Here is a 23,622-nt window from a genome sequence, read left to right as displayed (position 1 = left end):
CTAATAATTCACCAAACAGTTCTCTAATGTAGGAGCAAAATAATTCCAAATCTTTACTAGATTTTTTTGAATTCAATAAACTAAGGTTTTTTTCATCGCAGCTTTACTGATTCCACATTAAGCCAAAGGAATGGTTCCACCACTGCACGTTTGTTTGTTTGTTTGTTTGTTTGTTTTCCTAGGAAGTGAAAATTACCAGCCCACACAAGAACTCCTTTTTAAAATGTTTATTTAAACTCCCTCACTCTGTTATATTGCTTGCTGGTGAATTATAATTACATTTCTTCTGCATTAGAAAAGTTTCATCAAAGAAAGACATGTGAACCTCCACCTATAAACAATTTTTAAATGCTGCAAAATGAATTCATTGTTTTCCTTTTTTATCAGAATTACAAAGTGTGTGACGAGATACATTTTAGTTTTCAGATTTGATACATAAGAAATCAGGCATGTTTCCAACTGAGTTTAAATATAGTGAAGGAGGCTACTATTATACTTGGTGTCCAGAATAGAAAAGAATTGCATCAGCCCTAACCAGGTGTTCAAGGTTATAGAAGCTAAGTTCTAAAACATCATGAAGATAGTGGATTGTCCACTTCTGCCCACAATAAATTTTGCAACTGTATAATACACATTACTTTTATGCTTTCATAAATTAATATTTTTTTTCTGTTAAGAAAACCCATTTTCACCTTTGAATGTTCATAAGGTAGGATGTTAGCTTCGAAATTCTTTTTCATGAGGTTTTGATAGCTGTTCAACAAGAAGTAGATTAAGGCAATATAGTTATGTATATCTGAAGTTGATTGCACATGTTATACACAGTCCTCCATGTATTTGCAAGTAGGCATGTGTGAGTTCAATATAGCTTACTTCTGAGCCAGAGCACATGGGAATGCAACCTGAGGTTGATTATTAGTTCCACTGATACATGTAGGGTGGGGATTGACATCATTATGGGAAACATACATCCAATTATAGATAACAAATACCTCTGTACATACTCCAGAGTTTTACTTCTTATCAAAAAGCACACTGATATCAAGAAAGTATTATCCTATAAGCCACTTTTAAAAGCAATGATATTCTATAGTATATTTTGGAAACAACCTTACATTTCAGCAGAGGATGCCAAAACAGGATAAGATGCGATGATCCCATGGTTTAGGCCACAATTTTGGGAGGTGGGTTACTAAGTGGGAAACCACCACCAGTGTAGCGTGAATTTCTGGCTCTCTGTCCTGGATAGTCATGTTCCATGTTACTCAAGGCTCTCTCTTTCTCTCTTAGGAGTGAGGAAAAACAAGAAAGAAGGGGGAAAAGCAATGTTACACATTTGTATGCTTTCTGTATTGATATAATTCCCTAAGTTTCTAAAGTTTTCATAGCTGGAACCGCTCTATCAGGAGATCATTAAAAATTTGTTGATGAAAGGCTGTTAAGTTAAACAGCCACAATTAGCTGTCTGTTTGGATCTAATTAAGTGACTGCTGATGGTATGCAGAATTATTAAAAATTAGAACTAAATGAGATCTCTTAATGTTACCCCCTTAAAACGGTCATCGTTTCTCATTAGAAGTAACATAAGTGTAAAGTTTGCCACTTGGAATTTCTAATCTGAATACGACTCTTCCAAATGATAATTTGTTTTTCAAATGAAAGGCTGAGATCAAAGGCAAAAGAAGATACATTTTCCTTTGTTGAATTTTAATGAATAAATCGTCTTAGCCATTTGCACATTTAACAGACTTATAGTGGTAATTATCCAGTTTTCTCCATTTACACAAAACCAACACTGCCTATACAACTTTGAACCACAATGGCCTTAGAATTTACATAGTAGGATGAACAATTACCACTTCCATTTAGCAACCTTAACAGAAAAGAACACAGTTTAACTATTCACTAAGCTATTTAATGAGAAAAGGGAAGAAATCCTAGTAGAGTACTGGGAGGGCTAGATCTTCCTGACCTGAAATATGCAACTATGCAAAGGCAAGAAAATACCTGATAAAATCATCAGACCATTATAAAATGATAATATTCTGTGGCCTTCTTTACTTATTACAATAAATATGGCTAGTATAGTTTTAGAGTGCACTCCTAACTAGCCAAGACAGTGAGGGCCAACTTGCACTAATAGTGACCAGCTACAATAATAACTCTGTGCTGTCAAGTTGATTTCAACTTATGGCAACCCTTTCCAGAGTTTTTGAGGTAGTGAGTATTCAGAAGCAGTTTACCACTCCCTTCTTCTGAGGGCACCCTTGGACTGTGCAGCTTGCCCAAGGCTGGCTCTTTTCCTAGGAATCAAACTCCAGCCAGTTGTGTTGAATCCCGAACTCGCTCAATCTATGGATAATGGAAATTACTACTCTTACCTTAGTCTACTTCCAAGTATGCAGAGAGTGTTTGAGGGCTGGAGGAGATTTGGATCTGATTTAACTCATCTTCTCCCTAACCCCACTCCTTCACAAATACATCTGTTTTGATGTTCTACTGATTGATCTTAGCCAACACAGCACTTGTGGTGGCAGTTACTTCTGTTAGCTGATCAGCCACCATAAAGAGGTTCTGCTGGCCCATGATCAGCTGTGTTTGCACAAGAGGCTTCCCATTCCAAATCAAATATAGCTGATGCATCTTCAAGTCAGGACTGCACTGTTCCATTAATATGAAGGAAGAAGCCACATGCTTTCTGATTTCCCCGCTTGCTCTGGAACAAGGCAAATTTCAAAAGCTTTTATTTCTGTCTTTTATTAAATGCAGATTGTTATTTTATCCAAACAAACTGCACTTTATCTCAACTATTCTTTGTTTGAAATAAGTCAGCTTCAAACCATAGCTTATGAAGCTCAGTTGTTCCAGAAAGGAATCCCAGTCAAGGAATTCAAGCCAAGATGGATTTCTGAACTGCGGTTAATCAGAAATGAAATTTAACATTTCTGATCTTGTGATCTTGCAGGAAGAGATGGCTGAGCAACCACATAAAATGCCATCTCCCAGAGGTTTGTCCAGACTCTGTAACTGCAGAAATATCATGTTTTATATTTATTAAGATCTATATCATTTTGGTTCAAATCGGATCCTCAAATGCTTCTGACAATTAAATAACTCTATGATATTTGGAATTGATAGCACCATTTGCAAATCTACTCCCTAATAATTATATTTTAAAAAATATACTTTTAAAATATACATCAGGTAGATGTAATTTAAGGACTAGGGTATAAGGGAAAGAAGAAAGTAAGCTAAATTGTTACAGGAATGCTTGTAAACTCTACACTACTCTTCCCTTCCAAATTAGGGAACTGTAAGAAATTCACTCCATAAGATTCATGTGTGTGTGTGTGTGTGCGCACACGTGCGCACGCACACACATGTCCAGCTGAAAATGGATACAAACTGGATTTACTGAGTTTGGGAATCTGTACATTGCTCTGCAGAATGTTTTGACAAACAGGAAAAACAGATGTGATAAAATGAGCATGCTTGAAAAGTCCATTTAGAAAAATGTATTCATTTCAAAAAATAAATGCAGATCTCCCTTAGTCATGGGCTGGAAGTGTACAAAAAACACCAGGTATGATTTCAAAAATAGAGACAAAAATATGCACATTGGACAAATACACTATGTGCATGATACACAAAGTGACCTTTCCTTGACTCTTCAGGAGGTCCTAGGAAAGATCAGATAATACCCAAAGTCATTAAAATACAGTGGTTTTGCTTCTACTTGTAATTGGAGCTTCCACTTACAAACAGAAAAAGGCAGGGGGAAAAGGTGGGAAATTCAAATTTCTAACTGTAGGTGGTGACGAGGCTGCTTCTTTGTAGCTTTTTTGCTAGAGAGTGTGCATTGGAGGAGGCTTCAGATTGCCTCCTTCTGCTTCTGAGTGAGCACGTGCGTGTGTGTTTACAGGGAGGCTTCGGGCTGCCTGGTAAGGTGATGTTTTCTGCTTTTTAAAAACTGTTCTGGGTGTTTTTGCAGTGTGGTTTTCAACTGGGGGTCATATTTCTGTGCTGTGATGGGTCTTGGGGGTTTAGTTTGTTTTGGGGGGTTTTCCCTCCATTTCCGATGGGTCTTGGGGGGTTGGTTGCTTTTTGGTGTGTTTTTCCCCATTTCTGATGGGTCTTGGTTTTTTTTTGTTTTTGGGCTCCCCCCCTCATTTCCGATGGGTCTTGGGGGGGGGTTGGTTGCTTTTTGGGTTTTTTCCCATTCCTGATAGGTCTTGGGGGGTTGGTATGTTTGTTGGCTTTCCCCCCCCCATTTCCGATGGGTCTTGGGGGTTTGATTGCTTTTTGGGGTTTCCCCCCATTTCTGATGGGTCTTGAGGGTTTGTTTGTTTTTTGCCTCCCCCCATTTCCGATGGGTCCTGCATGCTTCCCTTGCTTTTTCCTTTGTTTTCTTTGCATTTCCGACCTGCCCCCTTTGTTCTCTGTGCATTTCCAATCTGCTCCATTTGTTTTCTGTGCATTTCCAATGGGTCTTGCACGCTTTCAGACTGCAGATGGACATTGTTCCCTGCAAGAGATGAGATTGCCCAACTCAGGATCTGTCAAAGAAAAAAATTCTCATTCTTCTGGCAGGGAAAACCATTGAATGAGACCAGGGAATATGGTGTTGGCTTTGCAGTCAGAAATACTCTGCTGAGATCCATTGTTCCACCTCCTGTGGGGAGTGAAAGAATCCTGTCTCTGCAGCTCCACTCATCAGCAGGACTGGTCACCCTCATTAGTGCATATGCACCAACATTGTCATCCACAACAGAAGTCAAAGACATTCTATGACAATCTGGCAGCTACTATCAAAAAAATCCCCGAGAGAGAGCTGCTGTTCATTCTCGGAGACTTTAACGCTAGAGTTGGTGCTGATCACAATTCTTGGCCCACTTGTCTAGGCCATTTTGGCATTGGGAAGATGAACGAAAATGGCCAACGCTTGCTGGAGTTTTGCTGTTATTATGGCCTTTGTGTCAGCAACATGTTCTTTAATACGAAGCTTCAACAACACAAGAGTTTTCTGAAGCAATCCAAGATCCAAGCATTGGCATCAGCTCGATTTGATCCTTAGTAGACACTCTAGCCTTCCTAGTATTACAATCACACACAGTTACCAAGAGTGCTGATTGCGATACTGATCACTCCCTGGTGTGTAGTAGAGTAAAACTGCGAACAAAGAGATTGTAGCACACGAAAAAGGAAGGAAGACCACGTATTGACATCAGCAAGACTTGCGATCAAAGAAAAGTGGATGAATTTGCCCAAGGGCTTGAGAAAACCCTTCCAGGCCCGGCTGAGGCAAATGCACCTCAACGATGGGAACATTTCAAGAACGCTATTTATAACACTGTCTTGTCCACATTTGGCAAGAAGACCAAAAATAAGGCTGACTGGTTCGAAGCCCATTTGGAGGAGTTTATGCCAGCCATTGAGGATAAGAGGAAAGCTCTAGCAGCATACAAAGCCTGTCCTAGTGAGTACAACTTGCAGCTCTTCAAGTTAGCAGGGATGGCCTTTTTAAAATACTTCCCAAGATTAGATGTTCACCTCGACTCCTTAACATCATCAGTTCCTTTCATGAGGGAGTGAAGGGCACTGTAGTTTTTGATGGCTCAACATCAGATCCTTTTGACATCTGAAGCAGAGTGAAACAGGGCTGTGTCCTCACGCCAACCCTTTTTGGAATCTTTTTTGTTGTTCCAAACAAGAGAAGATAGACACCTTCTGTTGTATGGAACTGCAACAGAAGTTGTCTATCTCTGGACTAGATCAGGTGGAAAGCTCTTTAATCTCTCTAGATTGAGAGCAAAGACCAAAGTCCAACTGAAATGCATGCAGGACGTCCTGTTCTCCGATGATGCAACCATTGTTGCCCACTCTGCTGAAGAACTCATGAATCGTTTTAGCAAGGCCTTCCAAGACTTTGGACTAACAATCAGTCTGAAGAAAACACAAGTCATGGGCCAAGGCGTGGACTCACCTCCCTCTATTACCATCTCCATGCAAGGATTGCAGGTTGTTCATGACTTTGTGTACCTTCGCTCAACTATCTCTGACACTCTCTCCTTAGATGTCAAACTGGATAAATGCATTGGCAAAGCAGCTACCATGTTCTCAAGACTCACAAAGAGAGTATGGCTCAATAAGAAGCTGACGGCATATTCTAAGATCCAGGTCTATAAACCCTGTGTCCTGAGCACACTCCTGTACTGCAGTGAGACCTGGACCCTTTGTGCACGGCAGGAGAGGAAGCTAAACATGTTCCATATGTGCTGTCTCTGACACATTTTTATATCACCTGGCAGGACAAAGCTCCAAATAGAGTAGTCCTAGATGGAGCTGGAATTTTTAGCATGTATACATTACTAAAACAGTGATGTCTATGTTGGCTTGGGCATGTCATGAGAGGTCTCCTGTATGGAGAATTAGTGCAGGGAAATCGCCCCAGAGGGAGACAACAGCTGCGATACAAGGATATCTGCAAGTGGGATCTGAAGGTCTTAGGAATGGACCCCAACAGATGGGAAACCGTGACATCTGAGTGTCCAGCCTGGAGGCAGGTGGTGCATCACGGCCTCTCCCAATTTGAAGAGACCCTTGTCCGGCACATCGAGGCAAAGAGGCAGTCACAAAAGCAGCAAAATCAGGGAGCTGGACAGGGTACAGATTGTATTTCTCTTCAGTATGGAAGGGATTATCACTCTTGAATTATCCTTCTCAGCCACACTAGACGCTGTTCCAAGTCCTCCATACAGAGCACATTACTGAAGGATTACTCTCGAGACTGAAGGATGCCTAAATCTAATTCTGCATGCATGATTGCTTTTCTCCCCCTCCCTCGCTTCAGCTGGAAAGGATTAATTTTCCAAGACTCTTGCAGTGATTTTTTTGGTGATTTTTTTCTTTGGCCAGAAGGGATTAATGGGGTTTCAATGCATTCCTATGGGAAATGGTGCTTCGACTTACGACCATTTCGAATTACGGCCATTTTCTGGAATGGATTATGGTCGTAAATTGAGGCACCACTGTATTATGGACTCAACATTTTGTAGTGAAAATGTCTTCAAGGTGCAATAAAACTGATCTATATGTAAGGTATGGCTAAAATTAAGCAGGTTTGCTTGATCATAGAACCACTCTGCAGAAAGAAGGTGAAGGTTCAGCTAGGATCATTGCAATGGCAAAACTGCATGAAAAATTAACAGCAGAATTTTGTAATATTGTAAATATACAGGTGACCCTGTTCCCTGTCTCTGATATCCCTTAAAAACAGAAGGGTAACAGAAACATTATTTTAGAAATAAAGTGCAATAGAATGGATTTTCTCTCTTCTAATGCTAAAATAACTCAGCAAAATTCTAAAGATTATGGGTGTTATCTAAAGGACAGCTTAGCTGTTGGAAATGGATTGCCAGGCATTATTGTAGCATTGTGTATTGATCACAAAGCTCCAAGAAGGCCATTAGTCATGAACAATTGTTGCTAATTCTGAACATCAAGGCAGCATTATGCCATTTGCAGTTGGACAGAGGTTGCCTTTGAACACTGACTGTTTTGCTAATCCAGTCATCATAACTCTTTGCTGTTTTAAAACATGATTAAGCAAGAGAAAGAAGCTTCAAATCAAAGCAAATTCATTATTTACAAATGAGATATTAATGGAAATTTTGGGAGTAGGAACTGGACAAACAACAACAAAATCCTTTTATTCATACGATCTTAACTGCAGGATGCCCATCTAATCCCACAAACTGGAAAAGTATGGCCGAAGAAAACAAACCGTACAACTGTGGAACAGCCCTTTAAATAGTCAAAAATCTATTAACAACTAACTAGACATGTGACAGCATTATAACAAATGCCCTAAACCAAATACTATTACTGCCCAGAATACTATTACTTACTGGGTTTCCCCCCATGTATTTCTTCAAAAAGTGTTTATTTATTTATTTTTTTGAATAATGCTTCACTCTCAGGCTGCTTCAACTTCACAAGAAACCTCAATGAGCAATTTTCAAGCAGAGCCAGGCAAGAACAATTTGGAGGTGCCCCATTTTCATATATGGGGATGAGACAAGGAACAATTACATACCTAGTTTGAACATTTTACTATATCTAATACAGCACAGTCCTAGTTTTAAAAAGGAATTTAGACAGTGTTAGAATCAGCCCCCCACCCTGAATGATTAAAAAACAAACAAACAAGTAATGTTTTCCCATTGGCAGCTATGATTTTTACAACACTCTAGAAACAGGAATCTCCAAGGATGGTTACATATGTATATACCTGTATATGACTTTTCCACTAATATGAAAGAGTAAAACTATATTCCTAATATCCTAGTCAGGAAAGAATACAGCTTTTCCTGGGGCGGGGGTTAATAGCTGGGAGATTGCAACATGTAATTAATATACACCTGAAAATCACACACTCCAAATAACCAAACACAGGCCACAAATTTGCAAGCATTTCAAAAAATTAGAATGTGCCCAGAGAAGGCGCCAAAGATGATAATAGCTCTGGAAACTAAGCCCTATGAGGAACAGTTGAGTGATCTGGCTATGTTTAGCCTGGATGAGAGAAGATTGAAAGATGATATGATAACTACTGTATCTTTAAATATTTGCAGGACTGGCACATAAAAGATGGAGCAAGTTTCTTCTTCTTTGAGTAGAAACTGCACTAGTGGACTCATATTACTAGAAAGCAGATTTTGACTAAAGATTAGGTAGGGTTGCCTGATGATAAGAAATCTTTGCTAGTACAGTGGGGTCTTGACTTGAGAACTTAATCCGTATTGGAAGGCGGTTCTCAAGTCAAAAAGTTCTCAGGTCAAATCTGCATTTCCCATAGGAATGCATGGAGAACCATTTGATCCGTATCTGCTCTTTTCCGTCCATAGAAACTAATGGGAAGCTGCTATTCCGCCTTTGTTTCTTTTTTTCTTAGGTCAAGAAAGGTTCAGGGAAGGCAGGGAAAATACAGTCCAGGCAGTACAGTACCAGGCAGTCCGAAGACTGTCTCCCAATCCACTCTCTAAACGCTGGGAGGAGTGAGGAAGCAGACAGGCACCCTTTTCACTGGCCAACAGTTAAATGAAAGTTCACATTTTGCACTTTCCCTGCCTCCCACGTGGGTTTTTTTCAGTTCTTAACTCAAATCTAAGTACTTAAGTCAAGTCAATATTTTCCTATGAGAGCGGTTCTTAAGTCAAGACCCCACTGTAGAACAAACTGCCTCAAAATGATGGGCTCTCTTTTGTTAAAAGGATTTACAAAGAAGTTAGGCAGGTATCTGCCAGGATGCTTTAGCTCTGAATTTCCTACATCCACAGAAGGCTGCACTAAATGGGATCTTGGCTGCTAAAATTTTATGGCTGGAATCCTGTTGTGCAGTTCTGCCAGCACAATGGAAATGATGTCATAGGAATGGCATATTGCTGATGATGAAAGCTTCTTGTGCAATTGCAGGGTGTACAAGTTGTGTGCACTCTAAAATCACAAAAGAAAGCATTTAATCAGTGGCAATATGACACTATAGATGACATCATTACAATTGCACAGGCAGACTCTACCCAGAAGGATTTGACCTATATATGGATAGAGCATATGGCACCAGTTGTACCACATAAAGGCTGGAATCTCATTGAACAGTTACACAAAATACATAGCATTTAGCAGTGAATTGCTGAAAGTTTAGAAATATTCATTGTTGTTGTTTAGTCGTTAAGTCGTGTCCAACTCTTCGTGACCCCATGGACCAGAGCACACTAGGCCCTCCTGTCTTCCACTGCCTCCCAGAGTTGGGTCAAATTCTTGTTGGTAGCTTCAATAACACTGTCCAACCATCTTGTCCTCTTTCGTCCCCTTCTCCTCCTTCCTTCACACTTTCCTAAAATCAGGTTTTTTTCCAGAGTCTTCTCTTCTCATGAGATGGCCAAAGCACTGGAGCCTCAGTTTCAGGATCTGTCCTTCCAGTGAGCACTCAGGGTTGATTTCCTTCAAAATGGATAGGTTTGTTCTTCTTGCAGTCCAGGGGACTCTCAAGAGTCTCCTCCAGCACAACAATTCAAAAGCATCAATTCTTTGGTGGTCAGCCTTCTTTATGGTCCAGCACTCACTTCCATACATCACTACTGGAAAAAGCATAGCTTTGACTATGCGGACCTTTGTCGGCAAGGTGATATCTCTGCTTTTTAAGATGTTGTCGAGGTTTGTCATTGCTTTCCTCCCAAGAAGCAAGTGCCTTTTAATTTCGTGGCTGTTGTCACCATCTGCAGTGATCATGGAGCCCAAGAAAGTAAAATCTGTCAATGCCTCCATATCTTCCCCTTCTATTTGCCAAGAGGTGGTGGGGCCAGTGGCCATGATCTTAGTTTTTTTGATGTTGAGCTTCAGACCATTTTTGGCGCTCTCCTCTTTCACCCTCATTAAGAGGTTCTTTAATTCCTCCTCACTTTCTGCCATCAGAGTGGTATCATCAGCATATCTGAGGTTGTTGATATTTCTTCCAGCAATCTTAATTCCAGGTTGGGATTCCTCCAGTCCAGCCTTTCTCATGGTGTATTCTGCATATAAGTTAAATAAGCAGTCGTACTCCTTTCCCAATTTTGAACCAATCAGTTGTTCTATATCCAGTTCTAACTGTTGCTTCCTGTCCCACATATAGATTTCTCAGGAGGCTGATAAGGTGGTCAGGCACCCCCATTTCTTTAAGAACTTGCCATAGTTTGCTGTGGCCGACACAGTCAAAGGCTTTTGGGTAGTCAATGAAGAAGAAGTAGATGTTTTCCTGAAACTCTCTGGCTTTCTCCATAATCCAGCACATGTTAGCCATTTGGTCTCTAGTTCCTCTGCCCCTTCGAAGTCCAGCTTGTACTTCTGGGAGTTCCATTGGCAATGCTGATATACACAGCTCAGCATACAACAGATAATACTTATGGAGACCTCTTAACTCACAGCAATTCACCACTAAATGTTATGCCTTTTGCATAACTGTGCAACATGATTTCAGCCACTGTCCTGCAATGACTTGTGTCTTCACCACACCAGATATTAATACAGTACTTCTTTCACTCTTCTGGGTTTGCACTAAACAGGTGAACTGGAACACAGAAACTGGAGCACAAGAATATTCGCTGTAAGGAAACCATTTAAAGAAGTGCTTATCTGCTGCTACATGGGATAGAAAATATGCACTCCTCTAGAGGTTGCTGGGACCGCAAATCTCATCCCCTTTCCCTACTGGCTATGCTGACTGGAGCTGATAGGGGGGCTACATATTCCACCAGGACAAGAAAACAATAGTCACTCTCCTCATTTGGTAAAAACAAAGTCTACATAAAGACAGACAAGACAAGGAAAAGGTATGTTATCTATGCCATTTGCACATGCAATTGACACAGGATAGTGATAAGAGAAACTGTATGTATATTCTCACTAGTGTAGTTTTACATTCATGTTATGCACTGACCAAGGGGGAAACTATATGAGGGTATTCCTATTTATGGCACTAACATCAGTTGAGAATTATCAGGTTAATCCTTCAATTCAGGGATAGTTGTTCATGTGCGCATACACATAAGCATGCACATGCACGAATACCCATGGATATCAACTAAACAGTAATTTAGCATAAACATTTTGCTATTTTCCATACTACTACTAGCATAGTCTCTTACTTGTTTTCATGTTCCTTTCGTTTTTGTGTGAGGTATTTCTTCTTTATATTCAGAAGCTCATTGGCAAGTCTTTCAATTTCATACTTGTATTCTTGACTCTGTGATTCATACATATTCAATTCAGAAGATAAAACCTTAAAAAAACAAATAAAACCAATTTTAGCAACAACAACAAACAACCCATGGCTGACATCCTTCCTTCATGTGTAACTTTTAGAAAGTACTGTTTAATGGCTGTCCTTTGTAAACATATCTAGTACACTGGGCAAATTTAAAGTATCACAATTAACTTTTTTAGTCCTTGAAACATCTTGAACATAACCAGTTTTCACCTGCAGTGCATACAGTCACTATTTTAAGGTAAAACAGAGAACTGCTTATACTGGTGTGAGTGGGTGAGTCTACTTTCCCATTCTACAGGCTCTTCAAAGGTCCCTGCCAAGGGCATATGAGGGGCACGGACTGGTTTTAAATATTGTGTTTTATTGATGTTAATCACCATTGTATATTCATTGTTTTCAGCTTTAAATATTGTCCTCCATTGTTTGTAAGCTGTCTTGGGTTTTTTTCAAGGAGAAAGGTGAGGTGTAAGTAAGTAAGTAAGTAAGTAAGTAAGTAAGTAAGTAAGTAAGTAAGTAAGTAAGTAAGTAAGTAAGTAAGTAAATAAATAAATAAATAAATAAATAAATAAATAAATAAATAAATTGGTGCATCCACCAATGCTGGAAGCATTCAAGAGAAAAGTGGGCAATCATCTGTTAGATTTGCTTTGATCTAGATTCTTGCATTGAGCAGAGGGTTGGACTTGATGGCCTTATAGGCCCTTTCCAACTCAATTATTCTATGATTCTAAGAAAGCTGAAAGCAATTATGTAATTATTTGCACAAACAGTAATTTAGGGAACACAAGAATAATTGCACTCCTGCTTATAGAACTAGAAAAAAACAATGGAACTCCAGCAGTGTACTGTTGTATGCAATTTTTTTTATTTAAACCCCTACCACACAATTAACCCAGTCTATTTAATATTTTGCATGTTTTGCCATCACAATGGCATATCATCATTTAGAATATGAACATTAAAATGAAAAATCTATTTACCAGAAATGGATATTTTGGGAGGAAAAAATTGGATTGATATCTACATGACATACAGCTAAAACTAGAATACAATTCTCTGCTTCCTCTAGTTTCATAAACATTAATATTATAAGTTTTTTGTTTTGATTGTTATTAAATCACTTTTGACTTATCTTGATCCTATAAATTAGTGTCTTCCCAAAGGTCTTAAAACTAACAGCCCTGCTCAGGGTCTACAAACTGAGGATCATGGCTTTTTTATTGACTTAATCCATCTTATGCCAGGTCTTCCCCTTTTCTGAGCATTTTCAACTTTACTGCTTTTCTCAGTGAGTCTAGCCTTCTCACAATACACCTGAAGTACAATAGCCTCAGATTACTCATTTTAGGTGCTAATGAGAGTCCAAGTTTGATTTGGCCTAGAATCCGCTTAGTTGTCTTTCTGGCAGTCCATGGTATCTGTAAAACTATCATTCAACACCATATTACAAATGAATCTGACTTTTTTCCTGTCAGTATTCTTTGTCCAACTTTCAAAAGCCTACATAGTAAGCAGGACTGCTAATGCTCTGGTCTCCAACAACATTCTCTTATTCTTAGGGATCTTTTTTAGTTCCTTCATCACATATAGTATCTTTCTTTAACATAGTATATCCATAAACATGTTATACTTCTGTAACATTCCAGTGGCATGAAAAACATTGAGATACTCATGGAAACTCAACAGCTTAGAAATCATAATGGTAAGAAACCAATAAATCTGATATTTCATACTTGTAATTTTGTTTCTCGCACTTCAATATCTATTTTAAATATTTTATTTCCAACCAGTTTTATAACTGAAAAAACCATGAACATTAAACAATTACTATGTATTTAAGTGTCTGCATATCACCTAGTCAGCATAGGAAAAATCTTTGATAGCCATGTCCTATACTAGATATAAGCTGTATCCCTAGTTATTGCCATCTATGTCAAGTAGTTTTGACTTTTCTTCTTCTTTCTGCCTTCTTTAGTATGGATACATACTATTATCAAAAATCCCAGTGTATACTCTTGTATTTTCATGCGAAAGAAAATGTGGGGAAAGCAGCATATTATGCATAAGCCAAGTTGCTACTTAACATGGAGCTTCAAGCAATTCCAGAAGGCATAAACAAGCTTTTCTCACCAAGGAAATCCTGTATTACAGTGACAAGGGGTTAAGAGAGATTACTCTTGTCAGCCCCTTAATAAGATGTGAGACTAATATACAAGGATGTACTGTTAGAGAAAGATGAAGGATTTAGGAATGTTTTCTCAATCCATTTCCACTAGCTTGTTAAAGACAGAAGGAAAACGGTTTTGACTGGCATATTATAAAATCTTGCTCATTTAAAAAGGAAATTAAGCCTCGTACAAAATTCTGGCAATGTCTCCAAAGGCCCAAGTGGGATGCACATTTATAGTAATAGGTTGTAAATTAATGCTCTAATTAGATTTTCATTTCTTAATTTTATAAACAAACATTATACCACAAATGGTACTCTCAAACAGTTAGGGAATTTACACACTAGCTTTCATCAGCATATTCAGAGAACTCTCAGATATTTTACTAAAAGCGTAACTCAATGCTACTAGCCCAATGAGGATTTATTCTATAGGTTTGCATTTTATTTAGAAGGTTAAGAATTTTAATAGGCACTCGGCTGCATCAGATCAAAGATCAATATAGCCAAGAGATGAGAAAAGTTTTGTTTTTAGGCTAAAAGTCACAATTACTTGAAAAATTCTGGGGCGGCCCTATTTTAAAAAAAACTTCAATTTTTTTGCACACTTTTCTCTAGATTGGTATTCTATGTCCCACTGTGACCACTTTGGCGATTCCCAGAAATCCACAAGCAGGGCACAAAAGCAACACGTGGGTATGTATAGTCAGGAGAAGAAAAGACTGAACTATGAGAGTCATTTTCAAACATCTGAAGGGCTATCGTGTGGAAGGGCTATCATGGAGCAAACTTCTTTCCCAGGACAACATTCAAAGATTCTAATTACAAAGAAGGAGATTTCAACTAAATGTTAGGAAGAACCTAACAGTAGAAGATACTCAGCAGTGGAGTACACTACCTCAAAAGGTGGTGGACTCTCCTTCATTATAGATCTTTAAATGGAGGTTGCACCACCATTGGCTAGGGATGTATCTATATTTCTGTGGAAGGGACTTTTCCTAGCTGACCTTTGAGGCTCCCTTCCAGCTCCAGTTCTATTAAGCTCCTGCTAACTGGTGTCATCAGCGTGTGATGCTATTAGGCTGCTATCCTGTACAAATTTATCCAGGAATAGGTCTGATTGTTCTGAGTGAGTAGTACGCATTGGAAGAAATTCTGTTGCATAGTTAGGCCTGTGTGAGTAGAAGTTGTGCAAGCCATTCTGAAATTTGCTCCAAGGTCTCATCCAGCAAGCAGATCCACAGGAGGAGTTGCACAGTCTTGTCTTGTATTGAATTTAATTTGTTATGGTCAAGGCCAGCATCTAGTCAGTGTGTAATAAGTGTGTGGTCAGTTGCACAATCAGAAATGTGACCTGGCTGGGCATACCTCCCCATGATCTATCTACTTTTGCTATGACAACAGGATTTCGGCCAATGACTACTTCTGAGCAGATATACACATGACTGCTTTATCTGTCTGTAACTGAGCATTATGCTGCCTCTTACCTATCTTAACTAATAGCTGTTGATGTATTGTGAATAATAGTGAAGAGAAAACTGTAAATCACATTGCCCTTATAAAGAGAACCTCCTCTACTAGTAGGCAGAGTGAGGCAGCTGCCTCAGTCAGCAGATTCTGGAGGTAGGCATAGGCAGTAAATCATTAGTTTGCATTTTTACTGCCAGTGAGGGAGAAAAGTACTTCTGGGATCTTCCGCTTAAAATTACAAAATAAACTGTCTTGGGTGTGAATCATACCTGGCAGTCAACCTTTCATATTTTGAAATTATTTTGTCTTTTAAAACAGACAATTCACAATTCCTAATTATAAAACTGACCATACAAATACCTTCTTTACGCAACATTTTCTCTGCCATCCATTCTCACAAGGCTCCTGAGGCAAATTACAACAATTAAAAATGCAGAAAAAAATTAACAAGGAGCTGACATTCTAAAACCCTAAAAATCTAAAAAATGCAGAAAGACGGATGTCAATTTCAGGTTTGTCTCAAGCAGCAAAATGTCTTGGACCAACTTTTCTCATTTATTATTAGATGAATCATCAAATGAATGATTGTTTTCATGAATGTTTTCTTTACTGTGTTACATATATTGTCTTCATTTTCATTGTACTATGTATTGTGCCAGAGTATCAAACTGTATATATAAATTTCCTCTTCATGGTATGTTTCTTGTGAAAAACATTGTTTTTGTGGCTTTCATCCACAAGTTAAATATACCCCACATTCAAAATATCTTCTGGAAGACAGATCTCCCTGTGTTTGATACTGCTGTTTTGGGGCTGAGATTTATTAATACAGATTTATTTCTATAATAAAACATTAGAAATAACTCGTACTTTAAGTTGTTTTGTCTTCTCCCGCAGAGTATGCCGATACAACTGCAACTGTTCTGCTGCTTCTGGTCCAGGCTGACGGGCTAAGATGTGCTTTAGTTCAACATATAGCTTCTCTTTCTCCTAGGAGACAAGATGGAATAAAACTAACTTGTAAGGTACAACTGCCCTTTTCCCATCTTAGAAAATATGGAAAATGAGAACAAAAAGATAGCAGAAAGAGCCAGAGCATACAGATATTCATAAACAAAGTCTTTCTCTCTCCATCCCACTCCCTCCCTCTCTCTTAATAAAGTAGATATAAATGAAAATGATTGCATTCTTGAACTAATTCTAAACAAAATCTATTTTAATTGTCTCCAAGTGAACAATCTATCATGTGTCTTATTCAAAGTACAATTGTACAAACACGCAAAAAGGAGTTATACAGTCTTTAAATATGAAACATTGCACTAGATACTTATAAAGTGTTATGTCTGTTTTAAAAAGAAAAGAAAAACCAAAAGGAATTAGAAGACTGGTAGTTTCCCTGCCTATTAAGCTCTGTACAGAGTGTCTCTCAAGAAAATGCCAGCCCCCTAATTCTGTGTGGCTAACTTGTACTTTGCTTTGTCTAGTGTTTTTTGTTTGTTTTTGGGGGTAGCAATTCCTGGAATTCTGGCTGGAGAAATTCCTGGCAAATTTTTGGGGCTGAACTCCAAAAAAATCCAAAGTCGCATACATAATGGTCACTTTGAAGTCAGAGACAGAGTGCTCCGAGACAGAGAAATGCTCTACCAACTGTTTCAGAATGGTACTGCTCCTAATGTCAGATTTATGTCCATTTATTCTTTTGTGCAAAGACTGCCCTGTTTGTTCTGTACAAAATGCTGTTTTATTGGCAAAAGAGAACACACTTTGCATTTTGGAAAAGTGTGGCATGTTATCCTATTGGAAGATGGGCAGGTGCACAAACTCTTACTATTCTGGATCACATTAATGGTCCATGTTACTGTGTTTTCTGTGTTGTCATAGAGACAAAACTGCCATCTGAATCTGCCCCAGGGCTTGATCTGTCAGACTTCTGTTGTGCTGGGTTGCAATGTTGAATTGCTTTTCAAACCATCTAGTTTGATAAGATCACTCACCAGTAACAGCAGAATCTTGCAGCAAAGATACTGACATAGAAATCATACCCTATAACAAACATAGATACCAAATTTCTCGCTCAGTTTACACTCAAAATACTTTCCACAATTTCAATACAGCATGGCTGCCCTTGTTCTGCCTATCAGAAGGGCACTCCAGTCAGAGCCCCTCTCATCTCTTCCCCCATAAGCTTCTGTTATTCAGTACCCAGACTGCTGAGGAGGCAATGTGTAGTCTGTATAATTAAACTGTAAACTGGCCAAAGAATGCTTTAAGCACTATGAGGCAGTATATAAGCACGACACTTTGCTGTTGCTTTGTTGTCCCTCTTCATTGGAGCACCACTCCAAACTTTTACCTCTTAATAATCTCCTTGAACCCAGATAGTTTTTCCCAAGCCAAATTTTATTTCCTCCTCATTCCCCTCTTCCCGTTTGCTCTCTTCTCGTCATGTTTTCTCCTTCATTCTGATCTCTCTGCTTTTCCTCTTTTGACTCTCTGTTCCTCTCTCTACTTGTAAGTTTTTTAAACATGAGGATTTAAGCCCATCTTTCCAAGGCAATTTCAAATGATAGTAGTACTGTTGAAAAATCCTAGACCACTGGCAGTCCATGGTCTGTGAGGGCACCTCATCCCACAGTAGTATGTGAATGCTTTACCATCTGAATAGAGCTTGACTTGTACTGATGATAAATAATACCACAATTTATACATGAATTTATATTTGAAATTAATGTTTCTCAAACAACAGCAGATATAGAGACAGCAGCAATATTGATTCTTCCCCCCTGCTAACTAGGATTTCTGAAAGTGTTGATACCAATTGGATAGATCATAAACTAAAAGAGCAAACAAACCTGTAAATTGAATCAAGTTATTCTTATACATATCTACCTACAATTCTAGTTTACTACCAGATTTGTTTCTAATTAAAAATGTAGTTAATAGAAACATAGCTGGAAGGGAAAATACTGAATTCACTGAAGATGTGATTCATTCAACACTAATGCTGCTGTTGTCCCACTTCAATAATAAATCACTGCCTAACACTGTGAACTGATAAGAAAGGAAAATTCCTGAAAGTTAAGTAAGAAAGAGGAATGATGATATTAGTAATAATTGCATCTCATCGAGTCAATTCTAACTCATGGCAACTATTTCCAGGGCTTTCCAGGTAGAGGATGCACAGAAGTGGTTTACCATTCTCTTCTTCTGGGGGTCCCTTGGGACTGTGCAGTTTGCCTAAGTTAGCTTGCTGTTGGGCCTCACCACATCAAACACTGAATGGGATGGCCTATTTTGCCTGCTGTTTGGCCAAGGTGGTGGTCCTCCTCCTGATGTTGCGACCACTCACTTGGGTGGTAAAGACATAGGTCTGATTAAAGGCAAGGCTCTGATCTCTGGGAGGTCTGGATAGGGGCAGAAAGAAATCATGAAATGAGGGATACAATGGCAAAAAGGGTGATTCCTACCGTACTGTGTACACATGTCCAGAATTATTCAGAGGGAATAGAGTACATTTAGGGAAATATATTTCTTGTTGACCTGCAGCAAGACTTCAAGGCTGCTTTAGGTTGCTTGATGGGTGCAAGGATTTAAGCTTTAAACTGGCTCCATGCTCTGTGCAGAAAATTAATAGTCCTTGAGGCCAGATGGGTTATGGGATCTTTAAAACCTTGGGACTTGGGCAGAAAATGAAACCAATGGAATCTCCCTAGATAAATTAAGCCAGGTCCAGGGGCTGGTACTTTACTGCATAGCCTCAGGGAAGAGGGACCTTCCCTTAAAGGCAGAGAGAGGAGGCAACCAATGAGGAACCATGCTCTGACCTCATTCTGCACTCTAGAATGCCCTACTTCAGTACCTCACTTTTTATTCTGAGTGGGTGAGCAACACTTAGTTTCCTTAGCAAATAAGAATTCCCTCTCACCAGTCAAGGAAGTTTTCATTTATTTAATTCTTTTCCCCTCTGCCATGTATTTGTGGTGTTCACTTTAAAAATAAGGATAAGCCTCAAATGACTGATATGAATATCTGTAAACAAGCAGGCTTCTATTTGTGGACTAGCAATATTAATAATAAAATACATGTACATGTTAACGTTTAATTTAAGTATATTTGAATATGATGGCATTACTTCTTTCATAGCACCTCATATTATTTTGATACAGTCCTTATTTCAAACAAAATAACGTCCAATTTCTATACCCCCAAAAGTCCAATATTTATATTTACCTCTGTGCTGCAAAAGATCAATACTGTCAAATGACACTGACTGACTAAATGTTGAAAATAACCGAAGCAGCTGGAAGGACAAAAGTATAACTACAGGGAATGAGTTATGAAGCAATAATGATAGAAGGTCTGAGTTACAGTAACAAAATGAACATGAGTCAACAGCTTGATTCAGTAACACAAAAGGTCAATTACATTTTAAGTTGTACATATTAACATAAGTTTGATGCCATAATGAGCAGAAAATACATTATTCAAACCTTACATAAAGAGTACTGTGCTTAAGCTGCAGTACTCTTTATGTACTCTTCAATAAACAATATTAACAAGCAAGAAGGGATTCCATGAGCAGAAAACATGAGGAATATTCAAAAACACAAGTCACTTGGGAACAGGCTGAAGGAATATCCCTGCTGAGATTAGAGGGGGGAAAGTGGAAAGGGACCAAGATGGCAAAATTATATTTTAAAATGTGTCAATGAAGGAGACCAGTTACTCAATGTTTTCTGTGAAGATGCAAAGCAGTGGGTCTGAACTAGTAGACAAATAGTGTTTGTTATATGTTAGGAAGAACACCACTAAGGAGAGGAGTAGAAATTATTTTGCTCTTCTTGAATTAATACACGAACCAAAATGCAATTATTATACAATAGCTGCAATTCTGACAATATTGCAAGACAGTTTTCCAACCAAAGAAAAATGTGTATGAAAATACATCTGTTAGGAGAAATTGCATCAAAAAACAAGTAAGAAACATAAATTGAGAGGAGGGGAAATGAAAGTATGATATAAAGAAAAACTACTCACCAAAGCTATATGTCGCAGAAAAATTAATAAGAAATGTATATATTAAAGGAAACACATACAAAGATGTGTACATATTTTCACAAAAGCTTTATTAAGAATAATTGCAAACTAATGTAACAATGGGACAAAATGAAATGAAGACTGACAAAATCAGAAACTCAAATTTTAAAAATTCAAAGCAAAAAAAAAACAGCTCGGGAATAACTGAGAAGTTGTAGAGTCTTCAGATTTTCAGATTAGGCAATCACTTATTTTTTAGCATATATTATCCTCCCTTAAAAAATCCTTGGGATCCATTTATATTCCAAGACACTGGTTCAAAAAAGTAATTATAACAGGGGAAAAATATTTGATTGGCCTTTAGAAAAATTACTAAGAATGCTAATTCATCTACTCTAAGCTCAATTCTGGAACATAGAGTTATCCCTGATGTATTTTTTTAAGTCAATAGAGAACAAAAGAGATATACATAACTTATAACAACCAGTGTATGTTGATCTATAAAAATCAAAACTCTAATGGGCAAAGAGACTTTATAAGAACAGTGTCTGTATACATTGAGCACAGCTAAGAAATAGCTTAGATGCTAGACAACAAAGAAACAAAATGTGTCAGTGGCTTCAGAAAGTCTACACTTGGCTTCCATCCATTCATAATGTCTTCATAAAAGAGAAATGCCTTATAGAAAGAAAACTGGAGGATTTCCCAGAGCCAAAAGCTGCTTTATGACAGATGGGATATCAGCTGTTTCTAGCTTCCATATTGGATCAGACAAGTGATCTATCCACCCCAATGCTCTTCCTGAATAGTGGCCAATATCAGCTTATTCTGTTGAAGGGTGAAGAGGTCCATCTACAATCATGAGAAGAATCATACTTCTGAAATAAGAAAACTCTAATGGCCGTTACAACAAAAATACAGTGGTGCCTTGCTTAGCGATGTTAATTTGTTCCAAAAAAATTGCTGCTAAGCAATTTCATCGCTAAGCGAAACGCGGTTTCCCATTGAAATGCATTGAAATCCGGATAATCCATTCCAATAGGAACGAATTGCCGTCCTTAAGCGAAAATCACCATAGGAAACATCGCTAAGCGAAACCTACTCAATGCATCTCAATAGGGGAAAAACACAACAAATTAAAAAAGAGTCAGAACAAAGTCAAATTTTGTTAACAAAGGGTTTATTAAGTGCACTTTATGATTTCAAACATTTTAAACAGTAAACTTTAACTTTATAAATAACAGAAAAACATTTAAAAAACAGCAAACATGAGGCTATTTAAACCATCATTAAGTGAAACAGGGGACCCAAAATTTAATCGCTATGCGAAGCATGGTCCCAATCATCGCTAAGCGAAAATCGCCCATAGGGACCATCGCTAAATGAAGCACAAAAACGCTCCGAAAAAGTCATCACTAAGTGATTTCATTGCTAAACGGAGCGCCTGTTAAGCGAGGCACCACTGTATAAACAAAGCTGATGATACCTTTAAAACGAAGAGATTTATTTTCAACATGAGTCTTCATGGACTACAGTCCACTGCTTCTTCAAACACAGAGAGCAGAAGAGGTTTATGTTATGCCATGGGTTTATATATGCAATGTACATGGTTGTGTTGTAGCGATGAGGCCAAGTGAAATAGAATACAGAATCATTATTCTGTCATCTTCAATGACCCATTTCACTTAGTCTGCACTCCCATAACAATGTATAATGTGCATATAAATCTCAGTATTGTATTCCATGTATTTGAAGAAGTGGATTGCAATCCATGAAAGCTAACACTGACATAAATATATTATGTCTCAAAAGATACTACAAACCCTTCGCATTTTCATTATATATGCTGAAACAGACTGACACAGCTATTTCTTTTAAAATCCTTACTAATGGGTTGCAAATCCTTAGTAATAGTAAATTAAAGTCCTGTCTTCTACAAATTAATTGAATTGTTAGAAAAGTATCCTCTACATTCTTAATCTTTGCAGTATTCATAAAAAAAGAATTTCATGTGTCCTACAGCTTCCTCTAAATATGGGACTTGGTGATTCTAAAGGTAAAGGTAAAGGTTCCCCTTGACATTTTAGTCAGTCGTGTTCGACTCTAGGGGGCGGTACTCATCCCTGTTTCCAAGCCATGTAGCCAGCATTTGTCTGAAGACAGTTTCCGTTGTCAAGTGGCCAGCGTGACGTAGATTCGGAACGCTGTTTACCTTCCCATCGAGATGGTACCTATTTATCTACTTGCATTTGCATGCTTTTGAACTGCTAGGTTGGCGAGGAGCTGGGACAAAGCGACGGGAGCTCACTCCCGTCTGTCATGGGTTTGGAGGGAAAGTTCCATCCTATGGGGAGTGGAAGGCGGGACATCAGGAGGAGGGGCTGTACTGTATATATATGGGGATCCTGTGTGGAGAAGTTGGGAGAGCTGAAGGAGAGCTGAGAGAAGAAGCTGGTGTGGGAGTCTGTGTGTCAGACAGGGTACTACTGTGTGTCAGTCAGTACCAACCTGATAGGTTCAGGTGTCTGTAGGGGTAGCCAGAACTGATAGGTTCAGGGTCTGTGCTTTATTTAAAGGTGTTCTGTGTGAACCAAACTGGTGTATGTATGATTGAGACTAAGCCACGTTACTGTATCTTATTCACTTGATCATTTTATTTTCCCTGTGTGTTATTTAAATAAACCTTATTCCTTTGTTTGTTTAAAAATCCATTCCTGGTCTGTGTGACTCCTTACAGGGAATGGTTGGTGGCAGCTTAGTGAAACTGTGGCATATCCCAGTAGGTCTGGGGTTGTCACATTGATTGGTGTCCAGCGTGTGGGATACGACTGGTCCAGTGGTCCAGTGGTCCAGCAAAGCCTTGGCAAGTGTGCCCAGAGCAAGGGGGGTCTAGTCAGGGACAATCTGAGAGCGCGTAGGTAATCTTCTAGGCTTACCTCACGGGGAGGTACGCTAGTGGAAGAACGTGTAACCTCAGATTGGTGGGACTAGATTAGGGAGCTCTGAGGCAACCTGTTTTGGCGGGAAAAGGCTGAGGCAAAGCTGAGTGAAGTAGCAGTGATCTAACCTGTCTGCTGAGAGGCCTAGCAGAGGGGGGTGGACTCTGGCTGGCAACAGTTGCAAGTTAGTGCTGAAAGAACAG

The 23,622-nt window shown here is 38.7% G+C and overlaps 1 protein-coding gene across 1 annotated transcript in view; it reads right to left on the bottom strand.

The window, feature by feature from the left end:
• Positions 1-212: 212 nt before the first annotated feature.
• The window catches only part of CFAP58 (cilia and flagella associated protein 58), a 125,045-nt gene continuing 101,635 nt past the window's right edge, over positions 213-23,622 (bottom strand). The window contains exons 16-18 of the mRNA XM_020788938.3: positions 16,314-16,433; positions 11,685-11,818; positions 213-1,285 (exon numbers count right to left, since the gene is read on the bottom strand). Coding sequence (XP_020644597.2) covers positions 1,165-1,285; positions 11,685-11,818; positions 16,314-16,433 — 375 coding nt within the window. The 3' untranslated portion in view covers positions 213-1,164. The remainder of the gene's footprint in view (positions 1,286-11,684; positions 11,819-16,313; positions 16,434-23,622) is intronic.

This window comes from Pogona vitticeps, chromosome 3 (genome assembly GCF_051106095.1).
Source record: "Pogona vitticeps strain Pit_001003342236 chromosome 3, PviZW2.1, whole genome shotgun sequence".
Lineage (NCBI taxonomy): Eukaryota > Metazoa > Chordata > Lepidosauria > Squamata > Agamidae > Pogona > Pogona vitticeps.
This window is presented reverse-complemented; position numbering and strand designations above follow the sequence as displayed.